General features: G+C 42.4%; 1 protein-coding gene across 2 annotated transcripts in view; it reads right to left on the bottom strand.

Moving 5' to 3' along the window:
• The window catches only part of itga4 (integrin alpha 4), a 169,637-nt gene that overhangs the window by 37,174 nt on the left and 116,406 nt on the right, over positions 1-16,057 (bottom strand). For both annotated transcript variants that reach the window (XM_041200111.1, XM_041200112.1), the window contains 4 exons: positions 8,478-8,573; positions 7,541-7,620; positions 7,079-7,168; positions 442-553 (listed from right to left, as the gene is read on the bottom strand). In XM_041200111.1, coding sequence (XP_041056045.1) covers positions 442-553; positions 7,079-7,168; positions 7,541-7,620; positions 8,478-8,573 — 378 coding nt within the window. The remainder of the gene's footprint in view (positions 1-441; positions 554-7,078; positions 7,169-7,540; positions 7,621-8,477; positions 8,574-16,057) is intronic.

Here is a 16,057-nt window from a genome sequence, read left to right as displayed (position 1 = left end):
AGGCACTTGGAACAGCAAAAAATGAGATCTGATTGAATTCAGCACTACTTTCAAATGGTCCTGCTGAGTTTAGGTTTCCTGCCTATGTGATTGATTCATGCCCACACCCTCCCCCATCAGCAAAATGGGGTCTGCTGGAAATGGAGGGTAGAACATCCGCATCTGGGTCATGCCCTCCATTTCTAAAGGCCTCCAGAGTCAGCCCAACTCCATGAAAACCTGGCCCTCAATGCCAGACTACCAGTAAGTGATAAAGTAATGTCAAGTATTAGCCTTTTAAAGCATGTTAAACCTCATTAGGCAGCTCCTAAATTAAATATGAACATATTTTCTAGTCATTTACCTATCAATAGAACTGAAACAGGGTCTGCTAATGGATTCTTTATCCAGAAATAATCAAACATGCACACAAACATTTGTAATCTGAAAAATCTGACTTACTTGGAATGAATAATTAATATTCTGATATGTGCAAGGTGAATCATAGAAAGTAAACATCGCTGTGTCATCATCCGTGGCTCCCTCATACAGAAATGAAGCAGGAAATACCGACCTGTTTCAAGGAGAGTGCGATGCTATTTTAACAGGCTTGAGGAAAGTGTTGCTCAATATCTTTTCATTTGCAGCCTTAGCAAAAAAAGGTATTTAACCACTGTGAAATATCTGGTTGTGCTAATGTTATCCAATTTTCTAAAGGTAATGAACAATAGTTTACAAATAGCTGTGCTTTGAATTTCACAGTAAGCAAAAACAAAGGTGAGTCCAGAAAGTTGAAAATGCCTTTTAGGTAAAACAGTAATTTTACATTAACATCTTGCAATGTAGTGTACACTATTCACCATCAATAATGCAATCCTCCTATACACTTGGAGGCTAAACACAGAAAGGGTGATTACTTTGTTGAACCTCTCCATTCAATCCACAAGCATGACACTGAGCTTCTGGTCGCCTGTCATTCTCCACCCCACTCTATTTGACTGTGCTGTCCTCAGTCTTCTACACTATTCCAAAGGAGCTCAGTAGAAGCTTGAAGAACATCTCATCTTCAGGTTAAACACTTTAAAGCCTTCCAGAGTCAACAGTGAGTTCAACGTTTTCATTTCTAATCACTGCCCCCATTTTTTTCAGACAGCAATTGCTGGTAATGGTTTGGCAGTTGCCATTTACAGCTGCCCTAAACACATCTTTTGTTTCTTTACTTGTTCCACTACTATTCCCTTTTGCCTTACACCATCATTCCTTTTGCCATTTAATCACTCCTGCCTTCCACCCCATCACAAACCTTCCCTTTTCTCCTTTTCTCCACTTTATCTGCCTTTGTACTTAAGACATGTTATATATTTCACTTTTTCCAGTTCTGATAGAGGGTCACTGACCTGAAATGTTAACACTATTTCTCTCTCCACAGATGCTGCTTGACTTGCTGAGTATTTCCAGCATTTTTGGTGTTCCAGGCTTTCAGCATTTGCAATATTTTGTCTTTGCATTAGCCCATTTTTATTACTTCATGAGAAATTAGCTCTTAGAAATGCAAAGCAAAAAAATGCCTGATTTAAACCTGTTTGAAAAGTAGTTCAATCTTAGTTTTGTTTACCAGTAAGAATTATGTTTCTTGATAGTTTTGTCAATAAAAACATGAACAAAATGCATATTGTTCAGTCATCTTAACGATTACCATAGCTGATGTTCACTAGATAATGATCACCATGTTTCCAACAGGAGCATTATGCATTGGTTTCCAAACTAAAAACAATCCTTTATCTTATGCAACTCTGTGATTTTATGTACTTATATTAGTCCATTGTTATGACATTAAGAAAGCTTACCATAACTATAATTTGCTTTTACCATTTATTTTAGGAACATTAATAAATATAAATATGTAATAAATGTACAAAGATGAGTATTAGACTATTACTGGTTATGCTGCAAAGATATGGGGAACCTCACAGGATACAAGTGCAGGTTGGACACAAGAGTTATAGTCCCGTATTCCATTCTGCTCTTGCTTCATAAATTACATCAACCCGTGCCAGAAGCAACACAGGTGCAGTGGATATTGCTCAGCAATTTGTTTTTCTTCACTTCAGGCATGCACATGGCATGTCTTCAAACGCAAAGTGAAATATAAAACTCTGAAAATGTAAGAGGTAATATGGGCAATATATTTATTGTTTACTTGTGCTCTTGGATTAATTCCTTTTCAATTCTTTTGTCAATATTACTACGTGATGCCATGTTGGAAGAATTAGATGTGAAAGATTTCTGAGACCTCCCCTGTAGAACCACATTTGTGATTCAGCTGGCCGCTAACCTCATTATCTGTAGCTTAGGTTGTCCTATCAATGTGACAGGAATTTGCAGTTTGTTTATTGTGGAAATCGTTCTTTATTATAGTTCTAATTGTGGGAGCTGATGTAGATTGGAGGTGACATCTTTGCTCAAACAACATTAACAATACTTCACATATACAAATGCAAAATACTACAGATGCTGGAAATCTGAAAGTAGAAGGAAATGCTGGAACAGGACAAGCAGCATCTGTCGAGAAAGAAACAAAGAAAAAAGCTTGCATTTATATAGCACTTCTCATGACCACTGGATGTCTCAAAGCACTTTACAGTCAATGAAGTACTTTGTAAAGTATAATCACTGTTATAATGTAGGAAACTTGGACTCAGCAAACTCTCACAAACAGCAATGTGATAATGACCAGATATAGCTATTTTTTTCCCCTGATGTTAATTGAGGCCAGCACATCAGGAGTATCTGTTCTTTCTCAAAATAGTACCATGGGATGCACCCGAGTAGACAGATGGGGACTCAGTTTAACATTTTATCCGGAAGTGCAACATTCCTTCAGTAGTGCACTGGAGTACGAGCCCTGATTTTTAGTTAACTTTTTAGGTCGCTGACTTTTCATCATAAATGGTAACAGGTTTAAAGCAAGGTCAGAGGCAGGATAGGATGGAAGGCAGGAGAGATTAAAGAACAAAAAGGATGATGGTAACAAGGGATGGTAATAGGACAGGTAAAGAAATAAAAGATGGCTCTACAAGGAGGTATAAATGGCAATAGCTGAATCATCACCAACAGCTGCTCTCTAAAGAAATGGGAGTGGTGGTTATGATCTGAATTGTTGAATCTAATGTTGAGTCCAGAAGACTGTAAAGTGTCTAATCAAAACATGTGGTACTATTTATCAAGCTTCCATTGGACTTCATTAGAATAGAATAGGAGAGCTAGGGGTGGGGTGGAGAATTAAAATGACAAGCAACTGGAAGTTTAGGGTCGTGTTTGAGGATGGAATGGAAGTGTTCAGCAAAGTGATCACCCAATCTTCCTTTGGTCTTCCCAGTGTCAAGGAGATGGCACCATGGGCAATAAATACAGTATACCAAGTGAAAATATAAATAAATCCACTGTTTCACTTGGAAGGAATGTTTGGGGCCCCAGATGATGGGAAGGAGGTAAAAATTGACATATACTTGGCACTCTGGGTAGCATAGACTCTTGAACTTTCACACTTAATACCTCTGAACCTCACCACCAGCTGTATGATTTGGGGTGGTTCTTCTGTCACTTGGTCAAAGGAAGTGCTAATGAGGGATTATTAGTAACATGAGAGAGACTTGTTTCTATCCTGTATAGCTATAATCCAAACATTGGTTATTTATGGTTATGTGAAGAGATCATTGCAATTAGTGCATGGGCACTGAATTCCTCCTTCATTTCTGTCGCAAATGTGCTCCAAGCGTATATATAAAGTCAGCCTTTACCACACCCTATTGCCACAAAATCCCTAAGGCTGAAGCCAATATAAGTTAGTTTTATGCCAAATGGGGGCCCCCGCAGAATATAAAACTGATCCCAGCTTCACCAGGGCTGAGTCCCATTTGGATTGAATCTTTAATTTCAGGTTGTGGGGGTAGGGCCTTTGAGCAGATCTTTCACCTAGCCATTCTCTAGATCAAGGGGGCAAGTCAGAGTGAGTTCTTGAGCTTCCCCAGGAAATTCCTTTCTTTACATCCTTGAAAGGCCTCAGTAAAACCTTGCCTCGACCTGGCCTGATGCCTTCATAGGCCTTCATAGGAAAAGGTTATGCTGATCTCTCGGATTGAGTATCTTTTCTAATTCAAATGGCTAGAATCAAAGCTAAAGAGTTTTCAAAAATATAATTTTCTTTGGCCCATTTGGGCCATCGAAACATTCAACACTGCTTCAGAAAAACAGAGCGGTTTGGGCCAACGCACACAGCGCTGGTGTTCCCTTCCAGGTACCAGCAGTCTCCCCTGGTGATGACTCATCTCTGGAATGTGGAACAGGGTTTCCAGGCCTTGGACAAGTACAATGAGATCTCTGTTCCATCGCACTTAAAGAACTTGCATTTATATGTCGCCTTTCACAACCACAGCATGTCCCAAAGTGCTTTACAATTAAGTTATTTTAAACTGTGGCCACTGTCATGATGTAGGAAACACAACAGCCTATTTTGCAGACAGCAAGGTCCCATGAACAGCAACAAGATGTTTTAAGTGATGTTGATTGGGGGAATAATCATTGGCTGGGACATTGGGGAAAACTCCGTTTTTCCAGTAACAACTGCTTTTAATGACATCTTGGGTCTTTTACGCCCATCTGAGAGACCAGAGGCATTGGTTTAAAGTTTCAATCAAAATACAGCACCTCTAATAGTGCAGCACTCTCAGTACTACACTGAGGTGTCAATCTAGAATGTACGTCTCTGGGGTGGGACTTCATTCCATAACCTTCTGACTCAAAAGGTGAGAGTGTTATCACTGAACCACGGCTGGCGCCATATGTGAATGAAATGGGTCCCAGGGTTTTACAGGCCTATATGTCCCTTCGTAAGGCAATGGCTTAGAATTTAATAATTTAATAACTTATTATTGAAAACTATATTTCATATACATGTATCTCAGCAATTATAATTAACAGCTTAAATTCAGTAAATGCCAAAAAAATTGCATGACCAAATATCAGGAGCAGAGGGCACGTCGCAGCCTATGCACTCAGATGTACCTGCCAGTAACTTCTCTCGGTGACTCTGATGAACTTTCTGGAACTGGGGGGCATTCCTTCTTTACTTTATGCATGGTTGGACACACCACCAGAGGCATATTTGGATGCCCACAAGCCTCAAGTTACTGGAAAATCTAGTGAATTCTGGGTCTAGGGCGGATATCAGGCTTGTCCTCAAAATCCAGAGAGATGCCCCTCAGAGGCCTCGTTAAAGGTGCTCATTCTTCAGGGGTCCAGACAAAAATCAACACCGACAGCTCCAGGTGGGGCCACAAGTTTCTGAAAAATCTCTGATGTAAGGTCAGAACTCTAAAGTGAGCTGACTACGGCTTGAACTCTATCATCTGACTTTGAGGCAGGAATGCCACCACTAAACCAAAGGATTATTACCTAGCATTGCAACATTCAAAGTAAATGTTTGATGATAGCTTTTCAAACATTTAGTTGTGCTTCATTTCTACAACTCATCTGTTTTATGTTAAGAAATTCAGCTCTTAGACCAAAGGCATCCCAAGGACTTATAATCCACGAGCATGTTATAATTTAATGTATAATTGTGCTCAATATTTTTCCTCTACAATAAAATATCAGAATTAGTGAATACAGCAGAAATAGTAACCAATGGGACACAGAATGGATAGAAGTAGTTTTATTAGTGACTTAGCATTTTTTGTTTCTACGATTCACGTGAATACACTGCAGCTTGACTATCACAAATTTTAAGGATTGCATTAGAGGAGGAAAGTGAGGTAGAGAAACAGAGAGGTGTAGGGAGGGTATTCCAGAGTTTGGGGCTGAGGCACTTGAAGGCATGGTCAGCAAACACAACTGGGAATGCACAAGAGGTCAGAAATAGAGGACTGCAGATATCTTGGAGGGTTAGGGGGTTGGAGGAGATACAAAGATAGGGAGGGGCTAGTTCAAGGAAAGTTCTGAAAACAAGCATGAGAATTTTTAAAGTCAAGACATTGCTTGACTGGGAGCCAATATATGTTACCAAGCACAGGAGTGACAGAGGAATGGGGCTTGCTGTGAGTAAAGACAAGGGCAGCAGGATTTTGGATAAGCTCACGTTTATGGAGGGTAGAACGTGGGAGACCAGCCAGAAATCCATTGGAATAGCCGAGTCTAGAGGTAATGAAAAAATGAATGAGGGTTTCGGCAGCAGATAAGCTGAGACAGGATGAAGTTATGAAGGTGGAAATAGGCAGTCTTGTTATGGCACAAATGTATGTTAAGAAGCTCAAGGTTGTGAACAAATTGGCTTAATCTCAGCTGTTATCTATTGCCAGGAAGAGGTATGGAGGCAGTAGCTAGCAAACGTAGTTTGGAGCAGGGGGTGAAAATAATGGCTTCAGTCTTCCCAATATCTGATTGGAGGAAATTTCTGCTCATCAAGTACTGAATGTCAGATAAGCAGTGTCATAACTTAACAACAATGGTCAAGAGAGGTGGTGAGATAGAGCAAGGTGTCATCAGCATAGACCAACTGTGCCCTTGGATGAGCTCACTGAGGGGCAGCATGTAGATGAGAAATTGGAGGGGGTTGGGGGGGGCGCAAGGATAGATCCTAGGGAATGCCTGAGATAACAGTGCAGGAACAGCATTGCAAGTGATTCTCTGGCTACAATTAGATAGATTATAATGGAACCAGGTGAGAGCAGACCCACCCAGCTGGATGACAAGCACAAGGCAGTTGGAGGAGCTGTGGCCAAACTTGTTAGGTTGAAAGACTGTGGAGGGAAAGTCTACCTTTATCAAGTTACATAGGATGTCATTTGTGACTTTGAAAAAAGACGTTCTGATATTGAGGCAAGGACGCAAGCCTGATTGGAGGGACTCAAACATGAAGCTCTGGGAATGACGGGAGTGGATTTGAAAAATGACACCACATACAAAGACGTTGGAGAGTAAAGGAATGTTGGAGATTGAGATACATTTAGAAAGCTGCAGCAATGGTTTATATAACCCATCAGTCCCAAACATGCATCACAACAATTATCACAACATTATTCATAGATTATAGATTACTTACCCCTGGACTGCAACATTAACCTCATATTTTAAGGGCAAGTGAAGAGTAACAAAGTTATCTTCAAGCAAATCCAGACTCTGTTCATTTTCACTGTAAGTGTAAACACAAGTAGTACACAACTTCAGATGCGTGAAATTAAGTATGTTTGTGCGTAAAGAACATAATAATTAGCTTACACATGCCCAGTGGCTTGTTGAAATAACATTTGTATATCATTTTATATACTTTAAAAAAAATCATTCCCTGCACAAATTCATTCTCATTAATTAAACGGTTATTGCCTCAGTCCTATCATCAATAAAGTATCTCCTCTCTACAATGTTTCCTTAGGCTATTTAATAAATGTGCATCCCTGCAAGGATTTAATGAAGCACAAGAATACTCTGCCCTAACCTCTGCATTTCACCAAGCAGTGTATCTTTTCCATTAATATGGCACTTTTTAAGTTTATAAAATGCTTACCAAGTCACGTTAACAGTGATGATAATGTCTTCCTCTGCTCTGGTAAGTTTGCTGGTATCTAAAAAAAAACTTAATCCCACCTAGGTGACAAATACCAGAAGAATGAATTTTAATGTGAGCTACACAATAACAGTTGAATTAAAAAGTAGAAAGATCAACATCAAAGTTCATCTTGTACAAAGTAATGACATCAATGTAAGGATGGGCCACAGGTTCCTTTTAAACATTAATTTTCCCACATTATAGAATGTATTTTTAGCCACATAACATTCCATAATGGAAGATATAAAAAAGGATTTTTATACATTTGCAGACAACAGAAATCATTCTAAATCTGGTCACAGCAAGCAACATTAAATCTGTATGTAGTTATCATTATTTCCAGTCATTAAATGTTTATGTAAAACTCATCAGCATTATATTTCTAAAATGTACTTTTAATGTATCTTGACATTTGAGTGTTTATTTTTCCTGTTTCAGTTTGGATTTTTTTTAGGTAAGGTGCTAATCATTTTATTTTTGCCACCTACTTTAAGCATCAAGTAGTCTCAGTTCAGGGCCTATTTAGAATAAACTCTCCTTTTTTCTCTCTAACTATTCAGCTGGAACCCAACCTCAGTATGCCCCCCTTGTAAAAATGAGAATATTTTATTTTCACCAACATCCTTTGGGCTTTCTGAATGAGATTAACAAGTAGTGCTAAACTGTAAGCCACTTTGTATTATGAGACCATGGCCCCTGTGAAATCAGTTAAGACCAGTCAACCTCACTTTGTATTAGATAACAGATCAGAGAGAAAAGGTGAGAGAGCAATTTTCAATTCCCCTATTTGGCCTGGATTAGGCTCAGACACAAGTGAAAAAAGTGTGCTAACCCACTGATCCACACTCTTCTTAATTATGTTCCCCCTTAAAAAGATCAGTTATAATTTGTGTACCTTTGATAAAGAATCCATATACAAATGTCCAATGGTGCATTCCATTCTTGTTGAATTTTCATCATTGATCATATTACACGTTACATGCTTCTCCAACTGCAACCAAAAAGCACCAATCCTAATTAAGCATCCAACTACTGTCAGATTATTTTTAAATGCTACCAATTTGTTATACTTACCCATAGACTTTTGAGATCTTAAAAAAGCAACATTTTATATCACTGGTCAATAATATTATACTTCACCAAAGCAATGAAACCCTAATATCAGTAAAGCTAGACATTTGGGCATATTTTTGTGGCTACTTTCAAAGTATTCCATAAGTAAAATTTCTTTACATCCAAACTGCGCATTAATATATCAGCCTAGAATTTCCTGCAATGGCAGTTTTTGGTGATGAACACTACGGGCAGAATCTTGAGCCCTCCCTCCCGGAGAGTTTGATGGTGGCAGGCATTTAATCAGATAAGAGGGTGGCAGGCGGGGCCTTGCCACCTTCCCACCTCTACCCCAATTAAATCTGTGGCAAGGAAGGCCCATGGGCAACCTCCTGCCGCGCCACCAATTGAAGCCTTTAAGTAAGCAATTAATGCCCAAATAAGGGCCTCATCCCACCACTGCTGGAATTAACCTAGTGGCGGTCGGCTGGCTTGCCACATGGGGAACATAAAAAGCAACATCTGGATACTGGCTCCCAGGGGATGTCCCTCATTGAAAGGCACTCGGTGACAATCATCACTCACCGGTAGCCTAGGTCCTGGCCATTGGGTGGGTGTTGTTCCAGCAGCAGCCACTGCCTCCCCAGTGGCACTGCTGTTCAAAAGAGCTGCCAGCCTCTTGATTGGCTGTTAACTCTTGTTAGGTGGGACTTCTGTCTCCAACAGGGAAAGGCTTGGCACATTATACCGGTGAACCTTCCCAAAAAGAGGTGGCGCAGGGGTCTTTCCGGCTCTCCAGCCAGTGATCAAGACCCCCATCGTTGGCATAAGACTCACCCCATTTGTTTGACCTTTGCTTGCCATGACTCCGCAGGGGTAAAATGGAAGCTACATGGTCAATGATCTGCATCTCCAGGAAAAAGGAGTGTTTTCTACCTCATGCACTTTGGTGTAAGGGTAACTTTGTTGTGTTGAAATGGTAAAAGTACTGCAATAGCCAAGGCATTTTATAAATAAATTCTTTCCCAAATAAAAAACTTCAGATTAATTGAAACTGAAAGTGTTTGCCTTGGCAACTAATCCAGCATCTGGCTAATGATATAGACCTGCAGCCAGGAGATTTATTACCAGAAGCTAGCCTTTCTCTGTATCTGGATTAGGTTTCAAGTTAATGCAAAAGAAACAAGTCCAGGGAGTGCCTTTAAAGTGCAACATCACCTCAAAATGAAATCTCATTACAAAATGAAAAAAATGATTGTCCAAATTAATTTCAAGATAGTGGGAGTGTTTTTATAACTGAAGATCTCTTCAACTTTAAAGATTTTCTAGCAAAAAAGTTAAGCAGCACAAAAAAGCTTAAGTTTCCTTCTCATATCATCCATCAGCCCATTTGTTCTGCATTTAAACTTCAAGCAAAGTGACTAACAGAAAACGGTGAAGTTGAGCACTGTTTCTAAAATACATTACTCACCAAACTTTCCCCCGAATATAATGGACTAGGTTTAAGATGGCACTAGCCACATTACATCTGGCCAAAGACTTTCTTCTGGATTTTGCACTGGAACATGTTGCGAAAGATCTATTATAGAACGGTGCCCTCTACAGGGGATCCAGGGTCTGATTTTCCTTCTGGGGTCAGGAAATGGGCATCAGGACTGTTTCTGGCTCATCCTGATCCCACCCAAGGAGGGAAGCAGTCACAGGCCCCAGTTTTCACAGGGCTGGCCTATTGACTGGCTGGAGGGCAGGTTGGACGGTCAATTAGCAGCAATAGGGGAGGAAATGGAGGCAGGATTGAATGAGAGCAGGCCTGATTTAAAGAGACTATTAATTTGGCTGCCGTCTTAGAGGTTTGCCTGCTGTGTTCCACATGTAACAGGAAAAGCAGGGGGCTGGAACCCAAGGCAGGACTGTCCATCACTTAGCTGATGCAGGCCTGCAGATCTTCCTCAAGGTAGTGAGGGGGAGGGATGGAGATCCTCTTTCTGGATGGTAGCAGGGGACCACCATCCTCCCAAACCAAGCTAGCATGAGAGAAAAAAACAGATTGTAGTTAGAAGCAACTGGCTGCAGTGCAGGAAGAGACTCAATGACCTTACTCACTCTGGGAAGGTGAATGTGTAACTATGCCCTTAAAGGCTTGTGTTTTCAGCTTCCAGCAGACACACCAACTGAGGAGCCTGAGGGTACACACTGCTCCGGAACATAGAAGGAATGTGTTCCCAAGGCACTTACTAACACCTCAGCAAGGCCCAGAGCTCTGATGCTGCTGAGGACTTGAGAGCTGAGACACATGCATCTTAGGTCAATGATCCACTGTCATTGCCAACAAAGGCTGCAGTATCTTATCTGTCTTACGTCTTTGCAGGAGAAATGGGCTTGCAATGCCCGCAAAAGGGCCCAGACAGAAGGGGTTCCCTAACTTCATATTGTCACCACCATGGAAGAGAGCACTGAAGATAGCAAGGGTGACTGACCATGAGCAAGCTCAAGAAGGCGAAATTGGTATTCCTGATGGAGATGATGAATAGAGACTGGAATGCTTACATTAAGGGACAGTATGCCAAAGACAAGCTGAATTAGGAAGCCTCAGCACTGCAGAGGCTTCTAAATCACTTGTGTCAACCACAGCTTCAAACATTGAGGCAGAAGGGCACATTACTGGGCTAAGAATTGCCAGAGGAGACCTCGGAGCAATCACCTCATGCTTAACAAGTGCATCCTCCATCAGCTCAGATACTGTCACCTCAGTGGATCCTCACACATGTAGATCAAGCAGCACTCGATGATGAGCACATCACGAGTGAGCAGGAGGAAGTGATGCAGAGGCAGCTGTGGGCAGTGCACCACAGAGCCTGGAGGAAACAAATGCTGCCTCGATGTCAGGGACAGTCACTCTCATCACACCTTGGGAGTTCAGCTCTTTTGTCTATGTTTGGACCAAGGATGTAATGGGGTCAGGAACCGAGTGGTCCAGGCGGAACACAAGCTTAGTGAGCAGGTTATGGCTGTGTAAGTGCTGCTTGATAGCACCGTTGATGAAACCTTCCATCACTTTGCTGATAATCAACAGTAGATTGATAGGATGGTAATTGGCTGGGTTGGACTGGTCTTGAATTTTTGTGGGCAGGACATATCTGGGCAATTTTTCCACATTGCCGGGTAGATTCCTGTTGCTGTAGCTGAACTAGAACAGCTTGGTTAGGGGCACAGCTAGTTCTGGAGCGCAGCGAGTTCTGGAGCACAAGTCTTCAGTACTATTGCAGGAATGTTGTCAGGGCCCATAGTCTTTGAGTTATCCGGTGCCTTCTGCCATTTCTTGATATCACCTAGAGTGAATTGAATTGGCTGAAGACTGGCATCTGTGATGTTGAGGACCTCTGGAGGCCAAAATAGATCATCCACGCAATGATCTGGCTGAAGATGGTTGCAAGTGCTTCAACCATGTTTTTATACTGATGTGCTGGGTTCCCCCATCATCGAGAATGGGGATGTTTGTGGAACCTGCTCCTCCAGTTAGTTACCATTCACCGCTGGAAGTGGCAGGACTGGAGTGTATGTCAGTTTCAGCCATCCAGCACCAGGCAAGCCCTGAGGTATTGATCGAGGAGAATGAGGATGTCATCATCATCAGCCTCCTTGGTCCATCTAATCATTAAGATTGTAAAAAATAGATGCTGGAGGGGGCCATGTGCCTTTTCAAGCCTGCTCCAACCATTCAATAAAATCATAGCAGATCTGATCTGATTAACTCCACTTTCCCGCCTGCACCCCATAGCCATTGACTCCCTTGTAGATTAAAAGTCTGTCTAACTTTGTTTGTTTCTCCACAAATACTGACTGACCTGCTGAGTATTTCAGCATTTTCTGTTTTTCTTTCAGATTTTTGGCATCTGCAGTATTCTGCTTTTTGAGTCTGGGCCCAACCTGCTCAACTTTTTCTCATGTTCCATGAAACCAGCCTAGTGAACTTTCCCTGAACTGCTTCCAATGTAAGTATATCCCTCGTTAAGCAAGGAGATAAAAACTGTATACAGCACTCCAGCTTTGGTCTCACCCATGCCCTGTACAGTTTTAGCAAGACTTCCCCACTTTTATATTCCATTCCCTTAGCAATAAAGGCCAACATTCCATTTGCCTTTCTAACTATTTGCTGTACCTGCATGCAAACCTTTTGAGATTCATGTACAAAGGCATCCAGATCCCTCTGTACTGTAATATTCTGCAGTCTCTCTCCATTTAAATAACTTTCTGATTTTCTATTGTCTCTGCCAATGTGAACAACCTTACTTTTTCCCCACATTATACTCCATCTGCCAAACTTCTGTCCACTCACTTAACCTATCTATAACTATTTGCAGACTATTTGCACCCTCCTCAACTTGCTTTCCTACCTATCTTAGTTTCCTCAGTAAATTTGGCTAGAATACAGTAAGTCCCTTCATCCAAGTCATTAAAATAGATTGTAAATAGTTGAGCCCCAGCATTGATCCCAGGAGCAATCCACTAGTTACAATTTACAAACCTAAAAATGACCCATTTATCTTAACTCTGTTTCCTGTTAGCCAATCCCTATCCATGCTATTATATAACCCCCAACACCACGAGCTCTTATTTTGTGTAGTTACCTTTAATGTGGCACCTTATTGAATGCCTTTTGAAAATTCAAATCAGCAAAATCTACTGGTTCCCATTTATCCACCCTGCTTTTTACATCCTCAAAGAACTCTAATAAATTAAACACAATTTCCTTTTCACAAAATCATGTTGACTCTGCTTGATTGTATTATGATTCTCCAAATGACCTGCTACAACCTCCTTAATAATGGTTTCTAGCATTTTCCCAATGACAGGTATTAGGCTAACTGACCTACAGTTATCTGCTTTCTGTCTACCTCCTTTCTTGAATAGAGGTGTTAAATCTCCGGTTTTCCAAACTACTGTGACAGTAGATGGAATTTTGAAAGGTCTATCGTCCCTGCATCCACTTCTTCTGAGAGCCTGGATGCTGGCCATCAGCTTCAAGGAACTTGTCAGCCTTTAGATCCACTAGTTTTTCTAACACTTCTTCTCTAGTGGTAGTTTTAAGTTCCTCCCTCCCTTTTGCCTTTTGATTTTCTACTACTCTTTGGATTTTTTTTTGTGTCTTCAACTGTGAAGACAAATACAAATGCTTGTTTAAATTCTCTACCATTTCCTTGTTTCCCATTATTAATTCCAATTTTCATTCTCTAAGGGGACCGATGCTTATTTTAACTACGCTGAAGGGGCTTGATAGGGGAAATACTGAGAGAATGTTTCCACTGGTTGGGGAATTTAAAACATGGGGCACAGTCTCAGGAGAAGGGGTAGAGATGAGGAGCTGGGTTTGGGATAGTGGTGAAGGTAAAGCTGTGGCACCTTGGGCTGCCACAGGATGAAAGACAGGAACTTGAGCGCATACATGCCAGGAGCTCTTGTTGTGGTTGAAGACCAGCTGAACATTGAGGGACTGAAATCCTTCCAGTTGATGAATCTCACTGCCTGGTCACTCAGTGGCTTGGTGGTCACATGGGTGCAATCATCGACAGTCTGCAAAGGGGGGAATCCAGCTCTTGATAAAAGATCAATGACCTCTATGATGCAATGGTGTTCAATGGTTTGCAAGTCGCCACCAAGGCCCATAGCTAATTTTTGGACAAAGCCAGAGGCAGGATGTTCAAGGCCACAGTGACACTGATGGCTACTGGCGGGGCACGGCGGGCGGGGCTGCGGAGTCTCTGCGGCGGGCGGGGCATGAGGTGTTCCGCAGCGAGGGCACAAATATTTGTGATCGTCTTCCTAGATCGATGCAGTATCCTGTGGCACGAGTACTCCAACATATCCAGGTCGCTCCGTCTTCAGCAGTACATCCTATGCTGAGGGCATGGCCTCCATTGCCTTGTGACCCTCGCCCCTCTCCTATGCCCTCCTGGTGCCAGGGCTTCTGCCCTTCCTGCTGATATTACTCTTCATTGCAACTGGGCCCGAAATCTGAGAGTTGTGCTCTCAGTGTCAGTTGCTGATTTTCTTGCATCTAAGTTGTCTCTCAATTGTGTCTGGAACCCTTACACACCACCAACCCCCCCCCTCCCCCCAACCTCTCTTTACATCTCTGCACCGCCAGCCAGGTGACGACACCCTGCACTGCCTGAGCACACGTAGAGCGTTTCCCTTCAACCTACACTGACCTGATACTGGTTGTCTTTCAACGGCTGGATCACACTCGAAGATAAGTTACCTTTTATGCACCCACCTAATTTGTTGGGACAGCCATGACTGGGACAACTATTTACAGGGAAAGACAATACAGACTTAATGACACAATTCTAAAAAGTGAGCAGGAACAGCGGGACCTGGGATGCCCATGCATTGATCTTTGAAGGTGGCAGTACATATTGAAAGTGTGGCTTGCAAAGCATGTGGGATCTTGGATTCAGAAATAGAGTAACTGAGTACAAAAGCAAGGGAGTACACTGAACTGGCATAAAGCTCCACTTGGGCCCCGAATTAGGGTAATGAGAGGATAAACCTTTTCACACAGCGAGTGTTAGTGGCCTGGAACTCGCTGCCAATGACAGTGGAAATTATCAATGATTTCAAACGAAAATCGGATGAGCACTTGAAGGAAATAAACTTGAAGGGCTACGGAGTCCGAGCTGGGGAGTGGGACTGACATGTCTGCTCAAATGGGAAGCTGGCATTAACTCAATGGGCATAATAGCCTTCTTCCATGCTGTAAATGACTCCATGGGCTGAATTATACAGAGTGGGCGGAAAAAGGAGGCACACTGCTTGCCCCAGGCCCTGAAAGAAATAAGGCTGCCCCACAGCAATAACATGGTGTGGGCAGTTTTGACAATCTGAAGGTCAATGTTCCACGCCTCAGTGGAAGGAAGTCCCATCCTCGAGAGATGCTGCCCAATGGCCAGCGGCTTTTGCAGTCCAAGCAGTGCCAAAACAGAGTAGAGAGAAAGGAGCTCTGAGATGAAACGTTAAGGATTCTGGACACAGGTAAGTTGGGCCTTTTTGGGCAGGGAGGGATTGGGCACTCTAGGGAGGGATGAGGGGACCAGGGGGTGGGCTTTGGAGGCCAGGTGGAGAGGTATAAAGTGGGGGTACCATTTTAGAGAGGGTGCCCCTATGCACACACAGGCCACCCCCCTCCCCCCCACCACACACACACACACACACACACACACACCCACCTCCTGCTTCCTTCCCATTTTTTCACCAACTTAGGTGAAAAAACAGCCTTCCCACTCTCACTTATTATGGCAGTGGAGGCAGACTGAGGGCCTTAAGTGGCCATTAATTGGTGTAGTGAGTGTCTTCCCCACATTATATGGGGGCTGGGGCCAGGGGTGGGCAGGAAGGCAATGGGCCTCCCACCTGACACATTTT

The sequence above is a fragment of the Carcharodon carcharias genome, chromosome 12 (genome assembly GCF_017639515.1).
Source record: "Carcharodon carcharias isolate sCarCar2 chromosome 12, sCarCar2.pri, whole genome shotgun sequence".
NCBI lineage: Eukaryota > Metazoa > Chordata > Chondrichthyes > Lamniformes > Lamnidae > Carcharodon > Carcharodon carcharias.
The sequence above is the reverse complement of the archived record's forward strand: the minus strand, read 5'-3'. Positions and strand labels throughout refer to the sequence as shown.